This window comes from Lucilia sericata, unplaced genomic scaffold (genome assembly GCF_015586225.1).
Source record: "Lucilia sericata isolate MDLA Ls3-8-SP2 unplaced genomic scaffold, ASM1558622v1 Contig000021F_arrow, whole genome shotgun sequence".
NCBI classification, from domain to species: Eukaryota; Metazoa; Arthropoda; class Insecta; order Diptera; family Calliphoridae; genus Lucilia; species Lucilia sericata.
The window spans coordinates 349884-374173 of NW_023994059.1; the positions used below are offsets into that span (position 1 = coordinate 349884).

General features: G+C 27.5%; 1 protein-coding gene across 1 annotated transcript; it reads left to right on the plus strand.

The window, feature by feature from the left end:
• Nucleotides 1-249: 249 nt before the first annotated feature.
• Nucleotides 250-24051, plus strand: LOC119608709. Its single transcript, XM_037963232.1, has 7 exons — nucleotides 250-469; nucleotides 642-785; nucleotides 3069-3486; nucleotides 18426-18550; nucleotides 18995-19091; nucleotides 19157-19375; nucleotides 23555-24051. The coding sequence occupies exons 1-7, from the start codon at nucleotides 455-457 to the stop codon at nucleotides 23713-23715; spliced, it is 1179 nt and encodes a 392-aa protein (XP_037819160.1). The 5' UTR covers nucleotides 250-454; the 3' UTR covers nucleotides 23716-24051.
• Nucleotides 24052-24290: the final 239 nt, after the last annotated feature.

Consider the following 24290-nt stretch of genomic DNA (forward strand, 5'->3'; position numbering starts at 1 on the left):
AATCTAATTCTGCCAACTTTGACAGTGTTTATTTGTTGTTGGTTTTATAGTTTAATTTTTGTATATTTCTATGTTTTATTGTTGCATTTGTTGTTGTTCAAGTACAAGTATTAAACATAATGTTGTAGTTTTTGTTGCTGTTTAGCTTTTAACCCTCTTTAATGTTGAGTATTTTGTGGTTGTTTTAAGTTTTTCATATTTTTTTGTTAATTTTTTTTATTTCATTTGTTACTATTTACTACGGGTGGAGTCTGTGTATTTTTGTTGTATATGCGACGAGAGTATTTTAAGAGTTTTATGTTTTAGTTTTGTTGAAATATTTTGTATATAAAAGCAATTTCCTTCTTGGTTCTAGTTATCAGTTGACTACAATACATTGAGTCGTCTAGACCTCTTGGTTTAATAAACTACAAAATAAACTAAACTAATTTACAAAAAATCCTTAAATCTAAAAATGGCTTTCTTTAAAGTGAGTGTGTTTGTGTGCAAGTTCATTGAACAAGTATTTGTTGACAATAAGGACTTAATTACATTAAAAACAAAATATATTTAAAAAGTTCTTTGAATTAAAAATACATAAAATAAATGTACAAAGAGTGCAGTGTTTAATAGAAGTGTTTATTTGTTTGTTTATTTCTTAGTCCTTGATCTGCTTGGCTGTTGTGGGTGTTGCTACCGCTGGTGTCTTACATGGTGGCCATGCTGGTCCTGCTTTATATGCTGCTGCCCCAGCTGTATATGCCCATGGCCATGGTGGTCATCCCGATGAGGGCTTGGATTATCATGTAAGTTAAATAAAACTAACTCAAATCTATATAGACAACATGGATATAAGAAAGACAAAGATTTTGAAATTAAGATTTAAAAAAATGAAATATCGAACAATTTTTCCAAATAGAAATTTATTGAAAAATTTCCAATGTTAAATAATAATTCAACATTTTCTAAAAATAGAAATTATTAAAAAAAGTATTTGAAATTTAATCGAACATTTTGGACAAATAGAAAATTTGTGGAAAATTTCTAAAAAATTTATTAGTAAATTTTTTAAAATAGAAATTGAAATTCAAAATTTAGAATTTGTCGAAAATTTTTGAAAATACAAAATTTATTGAACTTTTAACAAAATATCAAAAATAAAAATATATAAAATTTGCGGAAAATTAGTAAAACATTTTGAAAAAATATAAAATTTATTAAAAATTTAAAATTTTTCAAATTTTTTTTACTAAAATCCTCTAAATAGAGAAATAAGTAAATAATTTTCTAAATATGATATATTTAAAAAAAATTAAAACAAATATTTTTAAAATATAAAGAATGTATTTAATTAATTCATTTAAGTCACATCCATCACACAACAAATTATATCTGTTGTTTATATTTTACATTTAACATTTAAATAATATAATTATTAAACATTTATTCAACAATAAAATACATTTCCCATTATATAAATATTAAAAAAATACATTAAACAATAACTTCGCTTCTTTAAAAATTCTCCCATAAAGTTTGTCGCAATACAATATCTATTTTTTATGACAAAGAAGATAATATTTCATTATTGTATTTAACCACACTATTGACTTGTTTCATTATTTTTTCTTGCAATTATTACCAGTAAATATTACTGATATTAATATATATTTAATATATGTAAAAGTGTAAATTGTGACATATAGAAAAAGAAGAATCATTTGCAGACAATACTAAATGACATAAATAATGAATTGCAGCACATTTTTACCAGTCTGTCAGTAGTCAGAGGGGGGAAAATTAGTAAAACTTGCATGATCGCAGCACACGTAATTTCAAACAACAATGTTAAAAAATTGTTCATTGTCTGCAATTAGTTAATGGTATTAGACAAAGAAAAAACTTAGTAAATATATTTTAAATTTTCGTGGGTTTTAGCGAACAAATGAAGATACTTTGCACATGATGGTATATAATTTGCATTAACATGTAGGTAATTAACAACATAAGAGATTCAAGTGTAATTTGATGAAAACTAAGTAATTTATAAAGTAGTTTCAATATCCATTATTTTCTTTCCTTTTGAACATTCTAAGACTTTTAATGTTTCACATTAAATTTTATAAACAGCAAATAATAAAAGACTTAAGCAACAAACCTATTGGCTTCCCTTTCAAATTATTGCAAAACATTTTATTAATGCAAATAATTTAAACGACATACTTGAAAAGTATTTCCCTCAAAATTTATAAAAATTATAATTGAATTTAAGTTTTTGTAATTAATGTTTTAATTTCAAAATTCGAGTTTGTCACTTAAGTCTTTTGAATGCCACTCTTTTATTTACTTTATCGCAAAATCTCTTTGAAATGTTCTAAAAAAAATCTCTAAAAATAAATAACATAATTCAAGATCGTTGCAACATTTGATATGAGAAAAAACGCTCCCGTCTGCTTTGTTTTTTTTTTAATATTAAAAAATAGTAAAACACGCGATTTCATTAAGAACTCTTGAATCAAAATTATTCAACTTTTAGTTTCATTCAAAAGTTTATACATTATTTAAACTTCAAGAGACACTTACATGCTATAAGTTCGTTATGTGTACATCTTGCAACATATTTTCATTCACTATGAAAGTCTGCGTATTTCTTTTATTTTTTCATTTCCATTGTTTATTTCTGCTTCACTTATGTTCAATGTTTAATCATGTAAACTGACATACTTTGGCGCATAAAAGTTATAATCAAATGTAGCACATCTATTTATATGCAGCAGTGTAAGCAAAAACATGCATATGGCTGGCATAATCTTGTAGAAATATTTATAAAGCCGGTAATTTTATGACACAATTGCAGCTACTACTACTATAGCTACTGTTTTAAAAATATGTGCAAAAATGTTTACAATTTGTTTATTACACGTGTGACTATAAATATTTGAAATTTATTATTTATATGTAAATAAAAACTAAGAGCCGTAGTAATTTCTTCCATAAAAAGATAAATAAAAACAAGTCTTAAGATCGGTCCTATCTATTTAACAATATTCTTAAGTTTTAAAAATAAGTTATGATTTTTTTTGTTGCAGTCTTACCCCAAATATCACTACAACTATGGTGTTGCTGATTCACATACTGGCGATGTCAAGTCACAACATGAAGTACGTGATGGTGATGTAGTCAAGGGCTCTTACTCTTTGGTTGAACCTGACGGTTCAGTGCGTACCGTTGAATACACCGCTGATGATCACAATGGTTTCAACGCTGTTGTTCACAAAACCGCCCCTACAGTACATGCCCATGCTCCTGCCCCAGTAGTACATGCTGCTCCCGCTCCAGCAGTCTATGCTCATGCCGCACCCGCCGCTTATGCTCATGCTGGTCCCGCTGTAGCTCATCATGTTGCTGCTGCTCCTGCCATCAACTATGCCTCTGTGGCGCATCATGCCCCAGCTGCTGTAGCTGTTGGTCATGGTTATGGTGGTTATGCTGGTCATGGTGCCCATGGTCATTATTAAGTAGCCATTTTTCTTTCTCGTAGACAAAAAAACAAAACCGTAAAATCTTTGTAAATTATTTAGTTTAGTAAGTTAATTACCCCACAAACCCTTATAAAACAAGTCCTCAAATCTACTAAATACTTTCCCCCCGTTGACGACCTCGATGATATTAAAAGGATTATTGTTTAAAGGCAAACTTGGAAAAAAGCAAAGAAGAAAAATAACAAGAAGAATAAAAAAGCAGTGAAATGGCAAAGTCTGCACTTAACACAGAAACTCAACTCATAAACATACTTTTGTATATATATTTTCCTAACCGATCTCTATCTTTATCTCTATCGTTTCAATAAAACCTGTAACGATCCCTATTTACAAACACTCTCTAACTCTCTCATCATATTAATAGTTCTCTTTAATTTACTACTTATCATAAAATGTATAATACTCCAATTACTCAAATCAACATACATACATACATACCTACCGATTTATATTCATCCACTTTTAGTTGATCACTGCCTTCATCAGTTCATTAATCTAGATGCTCTTATTCATTCAACATAATTTTTGTTTTTGTTTTTTACTATTATTACGACGACTCCATGCCACTCCATACATCATAAATGCAAAACAAACAAATTGCCTCTAGTGCTGGAACAAAAAATTTATAGAAATCCACAACAACTACAACGAGTATTGTATTTAAATAATTATGTGTTTTTTACTTAATACTTTTGCTTAAATTTAATTTATAAGTTAAATATTTTTTTACGATTAAATGAAATGCGTTCAAACGCTCTGAAATAAAGGAAAAAAATGTAGTAAATTTGATGAAACAAAGAAGAAATCTTATATCGATTTTGTGTTTATTATTAATGGATTAAATACTTTTACTTATTTTGTTAGTGAAGGTTAATTGATAATTAAACTTGCAGGTAAATTAATTGAGGGATTAATAAGCAATTACATGGCTTGTAATTGGTTTAACATTTGTTTCAAAGTAATTGAATTAATTGTTTAATATTTAAGACAAATCATCGATTTGTACCGGAATCCGACTGTAGATGATACCTCAGAATTCTGTTTTACCATGCAAATTTAACGTTTTTGGAGAGTACATAAAAAAACAGTCAGTACTAACTTTATTACAGTTGTAAAACGAAAAAGATTTTATAGATTTTCATTCAATCAGGGTGCCGCTTGTTAATTCTATGTTTATAGGTTCAATATTAAAATGGATTCAAACAGTACCAATTGAAGAACGAAAAAGTACCAAAAAATTCATTCTTACAGATTTTTATTCCATCCATCCATTCAATATTCCATAAAAACGAAAAAGTTTCAGTTAAAGAACGAAAAAGTTCAAAAATTCTTTCCTACAGATTTGCATTTGTATGTTTCTAGGTTCGCTATTATAGAAAATTCAAAAAACATCTTTTGAAGAACGAAAAAGTACCAAAAAATTCCCTTTTTATATGTTCTCGTTTACCCCACGCTTTAAGTTAAATATTTTTGTCTTTATAAAAAGCTAATTAAGTACGAGAACACAATTTACAATATGATGATGTGTTGTTGTAAATCATTTTAATGACATTTTCGGAGTTTGTCTCGGTTTTTTGCTCATATCTCCATTACTTATGAACCAATTTTGCTGATTTTTAATGAAAAACTTGTCAAAAGCATGTCTGAGAGCATTTTTGAAAATTTGTATACCGAAGATATCTGGTGTCTTGAGAAAATTGATTTCAACAGGCACACAGACGGATGGATATTGCTTAATCGACTCTTCTATCTATAAGAATGCAGAAAATTATATTGTGGAAATTACAAACGGAATAAAAAACAAACATATCGTCACCTGAAATACAAAAAAGTGTAACAACCAAAAAATTTTAAATCGACTTTTTGATTGAAAATGGTCCACTGCATCAGAATACATGTTGTCGCTAAGTTTTAGCACTTTTTTTTTTGTCAAAAAATCGGACTTTATTGACATGAAATTCAAAAATAACAAATTTGTCATTTACACAAGTCAGAAAGTCCTAAAAAGCTACATAATAGACAATGTCTGGCGGTAAAGTCATATTCAAACGTGTTTATTGATGTTTTGATATAAATTTTGTAAAAATAAAGTTTTATAGCAAACAATAGTTTTTATTTTATTTAGTGTTTCGTCTCTCCTATAAAATTTTTAAAAGTTTTCTTACGCCCTTTTGCATATCAGGTGACCCTTCGCACGAAGGTGTCAGAAGTGTTTCCAAAAGAATAATTTTTTGCGCTCTTGATCTGGTTACAGTAATCACAACTCCCTTCGTTTTGTTTTAATTTCATTTTATATCCTTTGATTTTCCCAAGACTTTTGTAAATACACGTCTAATTTAAGAAAAGACATACGACCAAATTTTCTCTTAATATGTGAGGGTTACGTTAAAAAAATGTTAACAGATCATATTACTTGTGTGCTATTAAAGGGGGCTTTAGTAAAACAAAACTGGCAACACTCTCATAGCGATAATTTTGCGCATGCTGCTTAAGTCTTTTGTTTTTCACTGTTAATTTACACTGAATAAGTTTAGATTTAACATTGTGAATTGTTTTTGCAACCTCTTAAAAGTATGCTATTAATTTTAACGTTCACCAAGGCAATTTAATAAAAGTATATAAAGCATACTTAAGGTATTTTTTTAATGAAATACAATTTTACCTTTTGTTTAACTTTTCCAACATCATTTATTATTTACTAGCTGTTTAAGTCATAATTGATATTAGTACATTAATTATAACTGAGTCATTTCCTGTTATATGGCATAAGAATATAACAAAAGTATTAGAGGAAATAATCTAGTTTTTGTTAAGAAATTCTTTTGAAAAATGTTTTGACTAGTTTCTAACAACATGAATGAAATGTAGAACTTATGACGTGTTAAATAGTTAAAGTGCTCACTTAGATTTTATTCACTTAAATTACTTTTTATAGAATTTACAAATATGTATGTATAATTTTAAAATAGTAATATATACTAATTTTAAAAATATTTAAATAATTAATTGCAAATATCACATTGTAAATTTTATTACATTAAAAATTTAATTTTAAATATTCGCTTATACAATTCGACTGTATAGACCATAAACAAGTAAGAATTTGTAGTCAGGCATGTCTGACCATAGATAATAATAAAGTATTTAATTTTATTTTTACTTTAATTCAGAAATATTTTAACAAATTGTTGATAAAAGAGGGGTTACATGGGGGCAGGCGTTAATATGGTCCTACCTTTATAAATTTTAGTAGAGGGATTTACGTCTACATTAGTTATTTATGCAGAATATCATCGTGATATTAGTGTTTGTAAGTGAATTTTGACCATCAAGACATTTTCTGAAGGGGACTTTATATGGGGGAAGACTCAAATGAGGGCCGATCATTACGAAAATCAGCAATATCATTAATCCCCATTATCTCAATGTCTGGTTATATTTTATCGTAAAGTTAAACAGTTTTCATACAAAAAATATTTTAACTGGCAGAATATCTACAGGTTAAACGATAACCGGAGGAAGAGTTAACGGGGGTAAGACTTATATAAAACATATTTATGAGCTCAAAAGCCCTATTCGAAGTGTACGGTTATATGGGGGCTATACGAAATAATGGACCGATTTTAACCGTTTTCAATAGGCTTTGCCAAATCTCGTCAAATTATCGTTAAAATTGCATAAGGTGTAGGGTATAAAAATGAGAATAAATATTGTAAATACTCAAGGCCCTTTAAAAAATTATTTAAAAGGCCTTTAAACACAAAAATATAAATAAATATACAAAAATATAAATAACTTTAATCATCAGGAATTGCCTTAAAATGTCATTGATAAAGTGAGATTTAAAATTTTTCAAATTTTAATCAGTCACTATAAATTAAAAAAACTACTGATCGGAACTAGAACACTTACTGAAAATTATTTTAAAATAATATTAATAATGTTCCATAAATTCCTAAAATATTTATTGCAGTCGCAACTACCAAATTTGTTTAAAATAACATTGATTAATTAGTGTAGGGTACAATAGAAATCATACATTTGTTATGAATTAATAAATAACTAATGAAGTTCACTTGTTAAATGACTTATGTATGGAGGAACGTGTCAAATACTGGTGTTTTCACAAAAAAACTTCTACAACAGTATGAATAGAATGATTTAAAATCAAATCTAAAAAAAAACTAGAAGTTGACAGCAAAATACGCAATTGTAACAATAAATTCCAATACAAACTTGAATGTCATCAGTTGGATATAAGAGAAAAAAATCATAAAATAAACTAAAACTATTTACTGCAAAAAAGTAAAAAACAATAAATAAAAAATAACTCTTAAAAAGAGTAACAAACGACCAAGTGTCATTTATTGATTGTTGACAGTTTATGGTTGAACAAATAATTAAACTCAAGTAAAGAAGATGTTTAAGCTTGATATTGATATTTAGAAAAATTAAATATTTTATTAGTGATCAAAGTTAAATTGAAAACTTCAGCGGATAAAATTTAAAGGTTAATAGAGCAAACTTAGAGTAACAAAAATGGTCAAATACTCTTCTTTACAAAATTCAAACTTAAAACTGTTTACCTTTTTTACATCCAAACTTCTTTTAAATACATTTTTGTATTATTCTTTAAACTTTTTTAAATTTTAATTAATTATCATCAAATTAAAAATATACTTTTAAAGTATTCTGTTCTATTAAATTTGTTAGACTTGTTGGCTTGATGCCTCTTTCTTTAGACATCTTAAGCTTAAGTAGTCTTGGTTTTTAGTATTTAATTTTTATTTAAATAATATTTAACGCCTCGTTGACTTTAAATTTCAAAGTAATTATTTAACAAATTTTTATTTGTGTTTTTTTAAATTTTTTTCTTAACGCATATATAGTTGTGGGAAAAACAAAAAATATTTGCCCAAACGAGGAAGAGTTTTATTTCACATTTTAGTTTCTTTCTTTATATATTTTTTTAAGTCTAAAGAATGAAGAAAATGAAATTTAATTATTATCATAAATTGATACATTTATTATAGTTGTATTTTTGGAGTGTATTTCCTACTTAAGTAAGTATGACGGAATAAGGAAGGGTTTATTTTGTTTTCAACTCAGATTGTTCTACATTAAGAATCTTTTTAGTTTTTTTAAGAAATTTACATAATTTTGGAAAACGTTGTATTTTAGACAATGTAATAAGGAAATACTTTAGTTGAATTTTTAATTAAATTATTTCGGTATATTTGTTAAACATGTATTAAAAATTAAATGTTGGACTCATTAGAAAAATTAGTTATGTTGATCTAGTTTGCGATTTAAAGTCATTAAAAATAACAACGTGTTAGTGTTTTTTCTCAGTAATTTTGAATTTTACGATTTTGTTGTTAATTTTTGGCAACATGTCCGTATGATATCATATTAGGTTTTAAGGTGGTGAGATCAACATGTAAACATAAAATTAACATTTGTGTCTGACACCACAAGATCCTTTATTGACAGGACCATTTTATTTCACACAGTTTATTCTATTAACAAATAAAATTATCCAAAATGTACAAACATTCATAAAATTTTAACAATCTCCGATAATACCTTGATATTCCTAGTATAAAGAACCAATTAAATTTTAGTTTATAGTTATAATTACACTTTTTAATTAATTCAATTTAGTTTTAACATTTAAAGTTCATTGAAGTTAAAATAATTTGCTTTAAACATGTTTTTGCAAAACATTATTTATGTCATGTAAAAATACCACAAAATACTTTTTTGATTTAATAATACGAAACTAAAAACTAAATTACTCCATAAAGTAGAACACATGTCTATAGAATACAAAAGACTTAAGAAACATACTTGAAAATAGATGATGATATGTAATACAAAAGTAAAAATAAATGAAAAGATTTCAATCAATTCTTTTTTTAACTTGTTCTAAAACCTACAAGTAAAATAAGTATGAATTTTGCGGTTTGTATTGACTTTATATTTTTAACAAACAAAAGTTGTTTTTTTAAACTAAATTTTAATTGAAACATGTTTAAAATTTAAAAAAACTCTCATTGTAATTGTATTGTGTAATACTGCAATCAGCATGTGTTATATTAGTAACTATTACATACTACTTTTTATTTTATTTTTTTAATATTTAACAAAGATGTTCATATGAAAATTAGCAAATATCAAAGCAAAACTAAAGAAATGAAAATGCTGGTCTTAAAATTATGTAAAAATTTAATAATAAAAATGACAGGGGTCATAAATAAATGAATACCTTACAGGAAAGTTTTCTTCATATGAAAACAGTGCTGGGAGTTGTAAAATGTTAAGAAAATGCAAATATAGCATTCAATAGTGTTGATGTCTTTTCATATCATTCATATGATTGTTATTCCATTTACACTTTTAATTTGAAGATCCTATATATTTAGATTACCGAAGGCCTCAGATATTTACGATATAGGTACAAATCCCTTAACATTCTATAATGAATTCTATAGAGATTTTTGCAATTTAAAACTAACACTAATACATATCCATAGTTATTTAGTTAGTTTAAGAGCATGATACATATACATATGTACATACATACATCAAATCGGCCTCCATCGGGCCTGTTGTGCACTTCTTTACCAGTGCCTTATATCCGTAAATCATCATATGAGTTTATACACTTAGGCCACCATCGCTTGTTAAAAAACTTTATATAGTATTCACCGTATGTATTATCCTCCGATGTTCAGAAACTCAGTTTCCTGGACGTAATTCTTAAGAATTTTCCAATCAGTGTTCGTGAGGTATGTTATTTCCGGAATTTGCAATATTTGGATCTAATTACGGCAAAAGCCTAACAATGATAAAGAAAGTGCTTCAAGGTTCCCTGCTTTCTCTACATGCTCTACACTCTGAATCCACACGTACAATTTTGTATAGCTGCGCCCGTAATCCTGTATGTCCACTCAAAATATGTATGATCATACTAACCTCAGACTTGCTCATTTTGAGGAGGCTTCCTGTCCTGCTCTAGTTGGGATCACTCCATAAGACTTCTTGGCCTTATGGATTCTCTCACCCATATTTTTAATTCTGCCGTCGTTGCGTCAAATGGTTTTGCGTTCATCAGGTTAACTACCCCTATATCCCTTTCCTTCAAAGCTACTACATTCGCTCTTTCGGCCGAATGTCCTGGTACCCATATGATGTAAACCTTACCTCTGGGAGAGTATTCGGTTAGAGTTTTTTAACAATCCAATACGGTCTTAGATTGTGATTAGGTAAACGGTGGTATATTCTGTTTCTGAGTTCCGCTTGACGAAGACATTCTATCTGGGATCAGTGTTTCAAAGTTTCCGACATATGCTGTGTCTGGTGTGTCTAATGATAAAGCCTTCTAATGTATTCAGTATACATTGATGACGTGTCCTATAAAAGCTTTTCCCCAGTTCGCCTAAAGTTTGGGCCGTTCGGCTGTAAGTGCCTCCTCATATTTTACATACGTTTTAACGGGTGAAATATCTAGCAACTTTTCCAGAGGCTTGGTTGACGTAGTACTCATGGCACTACTTATATCCAAGCAGCATGTACGCTGAACTCCCTGTAGTAGTTTGATATTACACTTTCTGTCCAAAGAAAGATTATTGAAGCATAAGCTAGTATTACACTTTTTTAAAGCCAATCTGTCATAGTAGGGCCAAGACCCAATTTCATGCCTATGGTTCTCCTACATAGCGCTCAGGACCTATGTGCCTTGTTGATACTATCATCCATATGGAGTCTGCATTAATATTTCCTGTCAAGGATTACATCTAAGTACTTAACTCTGTCACCGGTATCTTCTTGCCCAGGAAACAGGGTTCAGTATACTTAGAAATATTTGTCTATTACGGAGCAACCGGCTAACATAAAACTGGTCTAAGGATTTTATAAGAGTTATAGAAGGCGCCTTTGATGTCCAAAATCGGTTCATCTATGGTACCCGATATATCAGGTGGAAAATTAGAGTCCATTGAGAGTTTCATTCTCTCCTCTATTCGTGAAGCCATGAAGTTGTCGTCAATAAAATCAAACAAGTATTTGCAAATTAGTTTCTTTATTCATTGTGGTAAATAAGCTAATATGCTTTTGCTCTGATAATGTCAATACAGTACGTAACCTTCACTTGTGTAATTTGATGTGACATCTTATTCCATCGACCACAAAAGTTATTGACAATTTTTTTTCGATCGGCACTTCTTCGCTATCAATGCCAATGCAACAATCCCATGCTTGTATCAAGCAAAAAAACCCAAACAAATATATATTTTTCGTTTGCAATTTTCAATGCAAAGTTCAGTTTAATATAAAGAAAACTGAAATTTACACAATCTGATATCTATCTGGTCATTGCTGTTAGGTGGAGATAGCAATTAATTTATAGCCACTGATGTTTAACAAGCTGTTACATTTTCATTGTTCAAACTTAACCAGCGGTGTTTTGGTGTTCAAAACATCAGACACCAAGATTACACCAACCTCAACGGGGTCTAATAAAAAATGAATTGTGAACAAAAAATGTGATTTTTATGTCAAGTGCATGTGTAAAGAAATGTGTTAATTCGTTATAAATAAAACTAAAAAAATAAACAAAACAAAAGTTTTTTTAGCCATCCATGGCAGAAAGTTGCAACATCGTCAGTGAATAGGTTGAAATTTATACAAACTTAATGTCACTGCTTACATTATGACAGAATGACTGACTTACTAACTAAACTAACTGACTGCCCATTTAACAACAAACCACGACTCATGGTCTAATTATAATTATTGTTATTATTTGTGACTAGTTTTTCATTTAAGGTTTTTTTGTACTTTCCATACTAGTTGCCTTAATTTCATGTTTAATTCAGTGTCATCGCTAGTTAAATAAGTTTAACTTAATTTTGACCACGAACCCTATTTACAAATGCATATAATAAATTACTAATTAATTAAAGGTTTTTCATTATTTGAATATAATTTAACTAAAATCCTTAAACACGCATGAGACTTTTTTTCAAGATGTTTTTGGCTATTTAGTAACAATACGAGGTTACTAACATTTTATTTGGAGTTTCAATTAAACAGAACTTTTAACCAAATAACTTGTTACAAGTTGTTTCATTTTATTTTTAGTTTTATTTCTTTTCTTTTTAGCTTTACGGGTATTTTATTTAAACAATTATGTTTTTAATTTACTTTGAAGGTCGTTGCTAGCAAAAAACAAGACACAACCAACAATTTTTAGTAGGGAAAATAGTTAAAAAAATATTTATTTAAATTTGCATAAAAATACGAAAATAATATAGACACAAGTACAATGTATGAATTTGTGTTAGATTTAAAGTCAAGTAGTTGGCAGTAGAATGCGTTAATTGTGGGAATTTCAGAATTTATTATTTTTTTATTTCGGGCACAAAAACTTAAATAAATTTAAGCTCCTATTGTCCAAAATAATTTTCAAATTCTTTTAAAAACTAAATTTAATTTTAACGGTTTTTGTGTTGATTCTTGGAAAGATTTAATAAAGATTTATTTCTATTTCAGCAATGCAATTAAGAATTTAAAATAAGATTATTTCATAACAATGAAGTTTTAGATGAAAAAAACCAGCAAAAACTTAAATGTTTTAGATTTTTTATTAAGCAGGAAATTTTTATGTAAAACTCGAATTGAAGTAATCCAAATATCGAAATCTAGCTCAAAAATTTTTTTAGATGTTGAGAAAAATGGTAAATTAAAAGATTTGTTTAAATTTGGATACTGTGTTGGAATTTTCATTATAATCATCGAAATTGGTTTCGGAATACTTGTAATTGATTTCCATAGATGAGATGGAAGTGTTTAACGTCGTTTAAAAATAAAAATTTTCTTTAAAAAAAGAAGGTGGAGAAAAAAGCCTTTCGAGCTAGTTTTGATAATTTGATTTTTTTTTCAAACCCAACATTTTAAATGAATATTGTTATTGCACTAATTTTTGCTAACAAATTGTTTATTTAAGTAATTTTGTTTGTGACTTTGAGATACAGTACTCATTAATCACATTTAAACTGTAATCAAATAATTAGTTTTGAATCTAAGAAAATTGAGTTCAATATTCTCACTTATATTCTTCTTTCAAGTTTCAATTACACATTTTGAAACAGGGTCAAATTAAACGAAAAGACGACAAAAGCAACTCAAATTTTTTTGCAGATTATGTGATTCCAGAGAGTAGAACAAAAGCATTAATTTTAAAGGCAAATAATAAAATGAATAAAAACATTTTTAAAACAAAATATTAAATATTGCCAAAAAATTAGAACAAACATTTATTAAACGGACATGAAATATGATATTTTTAGAATTAGAGATATTTCTATCATGTCATATGGTAACTGGATTGCACATTACATAAAACATGTCAAAAATGTTTAATACTTTAGAATTTTAAAAAATTAGTAAAATTATGAATTCGGCTATACCTGACTATATGATACCCTATACCAGCTATATGTAAATAGTCAATAATGGATAGATTTTCATTGAATTTAGTATATTGTCATTAAAGTCATTATGTATCTTATATTTCGGTATTAAAGATATTATCACCAGCACATAATACTCTCCCCACTATTGTGATGTAATCCTTTTTGAAATAAAAAACTCAAGTTGTTTTAAAATCAAAAATAATTTTTGAAATTTAATAAATAAATTCTTGAAGGGCAAAACCACAAATGAACTTCATATGGCAAAAAGATTTGTTCTTTGTTTTAACTTCAATTAGATTCTTGGCAAATATCTAAAATTGTTCACATCAAAGTAATTTACTCTAGTGTCCATGGCCATATTGTGGTGTGTAGGGTATTAAATAAATACGAAAAAACAAATTGAGTCTTAATAAATATTTGCCAAGGTTGCACGTAATTCTATGGAAATCAGTTTATGAGACAAAGTACAAATTAAAGCATAAACTTAAAAAAGTAGATCAGAAAGAAAACAAAAAAAAAAACTTCGCAAAAAAAAACAAAAGCAGTGAGAACCTAACAAATCGTCTGAGGTAAAGTACTCGAACATAAATTATTTTGCTGCTTGTTTATGTATTTAACATTAAAGTACTATTGGTTACCTTTTTCCACCGACAAACTACAATCCATTAATAGTTTTTAAAATGTCATAATATGTATTAAAGTCTTTAATTACAAGATTATGGTCAATTAAAAATGAGCAATTGCTTCGCATTCGATATATTGAAAAAATACTAGAATATTTTTATAGTAAGTATGTAATCTATTATCTACTATAATTGGAAAAAATAGCAAAAAGTTTAGTTTTTCTTTCTAGCGATTTAATTGAAAGTAATTTATTGTTGTTGGTACTATATATTTATTAGGAAATTTTGCGATATCTAAAGGAAATGTTTATTAAAAAAATTATATTTTTTAGTAAATTTGAATAACGTAGAGGAAATCTATAGGCTGATTTATAAATACTTGTATTTTGATAACAGACAGAGACTTTTAAATTGACTTAAAATGTTTAGATTACACAGGCAAAAAAATTGTTTAACCCAGAGGCTAAAATGTAGTAATTTGAAATATTGCGCTGAACCTGAAACCTCTCAAGGTTTTAGGTTTTCGTGCTCTAAAAATTGAAAAACCCCAGACTATGGACATATTTGAATTGTTATAATAGTGCAAACACATTTTAATATATAAAATCTGTAGTGTAATCTAAAATTCCTATCTATTGACCTTAATGGTTTAATCTCTGTTATATCGTCCTTCTTCGAGATATCTTAAAAATGCGATGGACGTAAAATGTATTCCATTTTTAGAACCATTCCATTCTGTACGATTTAAACCTCTATTTATACTACAGTAGGGAAAATTGCATGATTTTGTGTTGATGTTTATAACACCCAAATATGTTGGTCCTACTATGCCTATCTGTCCATCTGTGTGTCCACGTAAACATTGTGCACACGCTACCGGTCCCAATTTTTATAGAGAATTTAATCAAATTTCGTGCATACCCTTCTTTTGTCCCAAGGACAAACACTTTTTCAAATCTGACCATTATTTCACCGGTTCATTGATATCGACAAATACAGCGGTACCCGAACGACATTTTCGGTACTTATTCTAACTTTTAATTTTCTATATAAATAGTCTACTTATAGACAGTAGACTAGAACTATATATCAGATTATAGAATAGAAAATAGACTAGACTATAGAATTTACTGTTTACTATAGATTAGATCATAGAGTAGACCACTAATAGAATTAGAATAGACTATAGACTAGACTATAGAGTAGACTATAGACTAGACTATAGACTAGACTATAGACTAGACTAGACTAGACTATAGACTAGACTATAGACTAGACTATAGACTAGACTATAGACTAGACTATAGACTAGACTATAGACTAGACTATAGACTAGACTATAGACTAGACTATAGACTAGACTATAGACTAGACTATAGACTAGACTATAGACTAGACTATAGACTAGACTATAGACTAGACTATAGACTAGACTATAGACTAGACTATAGACTAGACTATAGACTAGACTATAGACTAGACTATAGACTAGACTATAGACTAGACTATAGACTAGACTATAGACTAGACTATAGACTAGACTATAGACTAGACTATAGACTAGACTATAGATTAGACTACAGATTATAGGCTAAACTATAGACCAGACTATAGACTAGACTATAGACTAGACTATAGACTAGACTATAGACTAGACTATAGACTAGACTATAGACTAGACTATAGATAGACTAGACTATAGACTAGACTATGGACTAGACTATAGACTAGACTATAGACTAGACTATAGACTAGACTATAGACTAGACTATAGACTAGACTATAGACTAGACTATAGACTAGACTATAGACTAGACTATAGACTAGACTATAGACTAGACTATAGACTAGACTATAGACTAGACTATAGACTAGACTATAGACTAGACTATAGACTAGACTATAGACTAGACTATAGACTAGACTATAGACTAGACTATAGACTAGACTATAGACTAGACTATAGACTAGACTATAGACTAGACTATAGACTAGACTATAGACTAGACTATAGACTAGACTATAGACTAGACTATAACGAACTATAGACTAGACTATAGACTAGACTATAGACTAGACTATAGACTAGACTATAGACTAGACTATAGACTAGACTATAGACTAGACCTAGACTAGACTATAGACTAGACTATAGACTAGACTATAGACTAGACTATAGACTAGACTAGCTATAGACTAGATATAGACTAGACTATAGACTAGGACTATAGACTAGACTATGACTAGACTATAGACTAGGACTATAGACTAGACTATAGACTAGACTATAGACTAGACTATAGACTAGACTATAGACTAGACTATAGACTAGACTATAGACTAGACTATAGACTAGACTATAGACTAGGACTATAGACTAGACTATAGACTAGACTATAGGACTAGACTAATAGACTAGACTATAGACAGACTATAGACTAGACTATAGACTAGACTATAGATTAGACTACAGATTATAGGCTAAACTATAGACCAGACTGTGGGCTAGACTATAGACTAAAATATAAAACAGACAATAGACTAGACTATATACTAGATTATTGAAATAGTTAGTATAATTTCAATAACTTAGTATTATTTCAATAAGAGTATTATACTCTTGTTTCTAACATTATGATTGCTTCGTACCACCTTTTTTCCATTGACATAGGATATGTTTGATGGTTTTCATTCATTAATACCTGTTACATTTACAGGTTATAAACTCGCCCGCAAATTTGAGTTTCTTAATGGGATGCTTATTCTAAAGGATAATTATCATTCTAGAGGATAATTATTTGAACTTTTTTTCTGTTCATCTACTTTGAAAAGGATTGATTTTTTTATAAATTTGTATTGGAAAATGTGAATTTTATTATAACACCATTTTTATGGAGACACAGGTTCATTTTATTTCAAAGTATTAAATATATAATGTATAAACTTTAACACGTAACAAAATAAAATTATTGATAACTTCCTAACTAACTGACAATAATAGCCAAGTGTCAAAATCTTTGCAGACTAAATGGTACCAAAACAAAATTAAATTATCAAAAATACCAAAAATATTTTTAGCAATAATAAGTCACCCCTATAAATCAAAACATTAAGAAAAACTCTCTTGATTAATACACCACAATTCACCACTGATCTTCCGCAATACAAACACAATATGAAAAACTCTTCTACAACAACGGTTACACTTGAGCAAATCACCAGAATATACAAATCCAAATATTAGCCATAAAACAATCTCAGAAGCACATGAATAACAATAATCTTATACTACAAAACTCAACTAAACAAACGAAAAGAGAATAAAAACAAAATAGTTAACAATAAACATGTAGTTTGTATTAATGTTGTTTTTTTATTTTTATACCCCCTATTAGCCATAAACAAACTACCGGCTGTTATTATGGCTTAAAGCTCTAATACTCATTTTACATGTACATTCATACTTATACTCATACTAAATGAAAAAAAAGCAAAAACAAATACATAGTTGGTTGGTGGTTGTAGAGACTTTTCTTGTGATATTTTTTAGCGTATAAAATGCAAACTTGATCTTAGAATTGTTACAGTATTCCGGGCAATTTCAAAGTGTTCAAAACGGTGCCTACGAAATACCAAAAGTATTTAATTAACAATTTTTCTAATAAAAAATATAAATAGTGCAATTTTTGTAAAGAAAATATTAATTCTGTTTTTAATTTTCAGATTTTAAAAAATAAACGAATTTCTAGCGATTTTTCTACATTCCTCAAATTACCAAAAAACAGTGCAATACTTTTTTTAAGTGTATTTTAAAAACATCATAAATCGAAAAACTAACATGTCTACCATCAGCAAAGTTATTATCCTTTTTGTAGCCTTAAGTGCCACAGCTGTTTATGCACGACCCGGTTATGCTGTGGATTATTATGTGAGTGTAAAAAACTTTAAAATAAAAAAAAATAAAAAGGACTAAATATTTTACAAGTGTAAAAAATATTAAAAAATAAAGGTTGATTTAAAGTCAAAGTTGAAAGTGATACCATCATTAAAATCAATAAAACAACAAGTTTTAAAATAATTTGAATTTTTTAACACAATGAAAAAAACTAACCAAATACGTTTCATAAGTATTCAAAATTTTATTGTGTGAAACAAAATTTACATTTGAAAAATTTTGTCCAAATTTGTTTTTTTTTTGATATAAAAAGTTACTTGATATAATTAATACGAATGAAATTACATTTAATTTTAAAATATAATAAATTAGAACTATATTTTAATAAAATCAATATCAATTCAGATCAATTGTTCAAAACTGTAATAACATACTTGAAATTAAAGTACATATCCAATTAATATTATTATTTTCCAGGATCATCCCAAATATGCTTTTAACTATGGTGTAGCAGATCATACAACTGGTGATGTTAAATCTCAGCATGAAACTCGTGATGGTGATGTAGTCAAAGGTAAATATTAAACATATTCATTTCTTACTCTTTCTGTGTTTATTAATTCAAATATTTCATTTTAGGTCAATATTCTTTAGTTGAACCTGATGGCTCCATACGTACAGTAGACTATACTGCTGATCCCATTAATGGTTTCAATGCTGTAGTAACTAAATCAGGACCCACAGTACATGCAGTAGCGAAGCCTGTAGCTATAGCTCCTAAGCCAGTGGTAGCTTATCAGCCCGTTGTTAAGCATGTGGCACCAGCACCTGTAGTAGTAGCCTCTCCAGCTCCCTATGGTAAGTTTAAGATAACATAAGTAAACTATTTCCAGGGAAGCTATAGACAGCACTTAAAAAACTCACTATTTGATACCCCCCTTAAAGTATTAAAACCCCCCTGCGAACTGTAGTTGTCAAAATGCGTCACTATCTAATGCCTCAATGCACTTTATAAAGACCCTTAAAACCTCGTCACTATTAAAAACCCCTCACCCACCAGTTTTTGGTTAAAAAAGAATACAGAAAATACTTAGCAAAGTTTATTTGCTTTTTTTGCCACAATATATGTTAATTATTCTTTTAAAGATTTTTTTTCTTAAAAAAACAACAATTAACATTTTCATACAAATGAACAGAAATAGAAACAAATTGCATTGTCTTTCTTCTTCTTTTTCATATTTATCTCTCTGTGCATTTGAAAATTTCCCACATTCACATTCAACGATGCAGGCATTGACACATATCGTATGTTGAAACTATTTCGACGTCATGCCAACTACAATAACGGTCAAATGCTTAAATTACGTCCCGATAATGAGCAGCAACAGCAGGCTGTGGGTGCTGTCTATGAGCAAGATTATAATGATTATGGCCAAGGAATAGATAGATCTGATTATCAAGGAGATTATTATTGAGTTTCGATAAAATGTTTTTTGTTTTTTTTTAAGTTTTAATAAATTTATTTACACTTTATAAAAAAAAACACCATAACGAAATTAAATTTAAATCCAAGGGTAGTGTGCTATTGATAGGCCATCAAGTCAGTAAGTTCAATATACTCTTTCTGTTTATTATTATTTATTCAAATTTTGTGGCAGTTTTAACATCAATGTTATTCATAAATTACCCCATCAAATATTGTACAACCACCGTTGAAATAGATGACAAAAGGTTGCAAAAAACATAAACTGCAAGTAATGTAGCATAGCTATAAAAAACAACAACAAAATATAACAATCATTTAGTTTTTTATGGTTATTGGAATCATTTGATTTTACAAAGATATTAAGGAAAATAAAAAAAGCAAACGTTAACAAAAACTGTTATTGCTATAAATAAGTACGAAACATAGATTTTGTTCATAAAATGATTTAGCAATTTGTTAAAGATAAAGATAAATAAATTTCAACATAATATAGAGCATTTTGGTGAAGAACTTAAAAGTATTTTATGGTGTTAGAAAAAATTAGAAAATATTGTGTACATTTGCTTAGAGAAAACAAAAGATTTAGAAAACAAGCGTATAAGATAAAATGTGCCATGATGTATTTATGTATGTATGTAATTATTTCCTTTTTTGTTTAAGAATCAAACTTTAAATATCTTTTTAGTTGAAATAATTTTCACCAACTGATGACGATTTTTTCTCCAAAAGTAGAAATATCTTTAAGGTGGTTAAATATGAAAATCCTGTTTTAAATGCATTAGGACCAACTTTTGATACATTTTTCTATATTTTTAAGAATTTATAATGATAGTTATCGTCGTAGTTCACTCAGCGCAAACAATCAAGTAAAGTGGAAAGGACTCTGTTTTGATAATCTTTATACTAAATATAAAAATTATCCATCTGTCTGATAAAGAATTTATTAAAACACGAAGTAATTTCGTATAAAAGTAATAATTCATGATTTCAAAAAGTTTAATCGTATAAACTCTCAAAATACATCTCTAAAAAGTTTAAAAAATCTAAAATAATTTAAAAAAAATCCTAGTAATTGTTATAGAAAATTTTAATTGCTTTTATAAATTATTCTTGAATATTTTAATTATATTAAAAAACAAATTAGTGTTTAACCTTTAACTCAATTTGATTTACTTTTTCAAGTTTGTAATTATTTAAATTTTAAATATGGCGTGTTAAGAATTTCTTAAAATGAAAAATTCTTACAACAAATTGGTAAAAAAAAAGCTTTTGAATTATTAAACTTATTTGAAACTATTAAAAAATTCATAGAAAATACTTCATTTAATATTTTACAATTGCGTGCTTTAAATAGCCTGATTTAAAAAAATTAACTTCAAATAATTGGAATAAATTTAATTAATATAAGTTTTTATAATGAAAAAAAAAATATAATTAAATTTATTAAACATATATATTTGCAACTCTCATGATAATTAGTGAATTAAACACTATTAAGTCATGTTTTAATTCCAATGTTTCAATTCCAATATTTTGTAAATTTTAAACATAAAAGCCAAACCAATCTGCACGACCAACATTATAAAATCCTTTCATTTTTAGAAAAGTCTTTAACAACGAAATTGCCTATAAATGAAACCACCCTAATACAACTGTTAATATTTTAAAAGTAAAGTATGAAATTAATAAATTTTTCAGCCTGTTAAATAAAAGACTTGAACCACAAACTTGTTAATTAGCAACTTTGACCCTTCTGTAATAAAATTGCAATTAATTCTCAATACATAAACAAATTTAAATAATTAAATATTAAACTATTTCAATTTCTACATAAAGCTAAAACAAAAGACTTAAGAAACATGCTGAAAAAAAACCTCAATGAAATATTTTAGTTTATCATAAGACTGAAAAACAAAACACAAGTAAATTGTTCAAATTGTAAACGATTTATAATTAACTATGAAAACTTTTCTTCAATAAAATACTCACAATTTAAAACAATTTTCAATCAACAAATAGTCACTGCAATAAATAATATGAAAAAAAAAAACTTAAAAAAAATCAGGTTAATTATATTCTAAAATACAACAAATTTTCCCACTAAAAACAACAATAAAGAAAAATAAAATCTAGTAAACAAAAAAAGCTTAAATTACACAAACACTTTGCAAGAGTTGTGAATTTGCAAGTTTTTTTTTTATTAGAAAAATTTTGTAAAAAAAAACATTATGTTACAGATGCTGTTTGTATTTCTTTTTTCTTCTATTTCTATGCAAATATTTGGTATAATTTTCTCACTAGCTTTTGTGTTCAGATTTAAGAAGAAAAAAATTAAAATCAAATAATAATGTAGATAAAACAGAAGATGCTGTATGTTAAATTTATGCAGCTTGTGATATAATTATTACGTATGCGACTTTTTCATGTAATTTTTTTTGTTAACATGCAATATATTTTTTGTAATAAATATGAGGAGTTTGTATTAAAAATATGTATCAATAGCATATAATAAAGACATTATAAAACGATTAATATGAAAACAGGTTCTGAAAACTATTGTCTATATGACTTATTCATATTTCATACAAATTTTATATTTATTTATTTGTCCATTAGAATACAATTACAAATTATATTCGTACCTAATTTAACGAGCATACGTCCGTTGTATGTAGCAGACCTGAGTCTCTGGTGGGAATTGAACCCACAACCTCTAGACTGACAGGCTAGCACTCTAGCTACTAGCCTACCAGGGCACCCTTCATACAAATTTTGTTCTATAAACCTTTAATAAATTGTTATAAATAAGACAGTAAATCTCTAAATTTAAGTTGAAGTTGTCGTAATACGATTAACTATTATATGGGAAGTAGTGTTCCTAATATAATTTTCTTCTAAATATAATATCCCAGAACAATTTAAAATCAGTTACCAGTTTTTATTTAAGACAAAACATAACTTTTATACTTTTTATGTCTAATTAATAGTACTAACTATTAATAGTATTTTATATAACATTGTCCCTTTAAGTTTGTTTCATAAAATGATTAAATAATGTCTTAATTACAGTTTACAATGTATTTTGCCTAATAAACAATACTTCTGTTTCAACACAGAGTCACAGTTATTGTAATAATGTCATCACTTTGTTAAAATTTCAACAAAAAGCCAAGATCTATTACAAAGACATCATTGTAAGTCAATGTAGGCAGTTTGTTTGCAATTAAACTAAAACAATCATTATCTTCTATTCAATAAAGTCTCTATATAGTTTTTTCTTATTGTTCGTAACATTTTCAACAACGAAATGGTTGAGTAAGTTTTCCGCCAAATTTTCCCAGCTTATTATGTTGTGCAGTAAATAACAGCAGCAATAACTACTTCTCTTTTAATTACATTACATGACTTAATTTCTGAACTATAAATTTATGTTAATACTGACTTAATACATCATCTTTACATGTTAAAAAGAAAAATTAGCAAATACTTTATTTTAATTATAACTCTAACACCTTAATTAATTCCCTCTTTACTTTCATCTCTATTTTCAGTTCAAAAACAATATATTGCTCCCATTAATTACGATTATGATGATGCTTACTACAGCAATGGCCAGTATGAGTATATTCCTCAGTACGGCTCATATGGTGGTGCTCATTATGGTGGTGCTGGTCATTATGGTGGTCATTCTCATTATGCTGGACATTATTAGAATATTTGCATCAACGAATAAGAATATTTTTTTTTATTTAAATACTAGTACAACTGTTTTGTTAATTGTAAAAAAAATAACGAAATCAAAATAATTATGAAATTTTGTTTCTATTTTCTCTATTCTATTAATTTATGTATATTATTTTTATAATTTTAATATTGGATTTTACTTTTTGTATAAATAGTTATTAAGGTGCTTAAGCCGCTATATTTTTAATTTTTTCTGTTTTTTATTATATGACAAATTTTAGTTGTTAAGTCTTAAGAAAATTTGTGTACTAATGAAAATAATTATTTTTATAATAAATTAAAATGAAATTTTTATACTAAAGACATAACTGTGATATAAATTTTTTCAAAATTCTTTCTAAATACTTTATAGACTGAACTGTCTATGAAAATGCATCGAAAAACGCGTTTTCCACTCTATGACATAAATTCTGTTTGACATTAATAAAATAGCAGATAAATCTTAATCGTATTCATAAAGTTATCAGTTGTTTATATGTGGTTAATAAAGTATATTTTTAGCGCTTATTTTATCCGCAGACGAAACTTTGGTCACTCATCCAA

Bases quoted from the DNA above. Each gene is read 5' to 3' on its own strand.
- LOC119608709 (XM_037963232.1), top strand. The intron at 3,487-18,425 runs GTCATTATTAAG...ACTTTTTTTAAG, and splicing joins TGCTGGTCATGGTGCCCATG to TGTATTTTAAAAACATCATA. The intron at 19,376-23,554 runs GTAAGTTTAAGA...CTCTATTTTCAG, and splicing joins AGCCTCTCCAGCTCCCTATG to TTCAAAAACAATATATTGCT.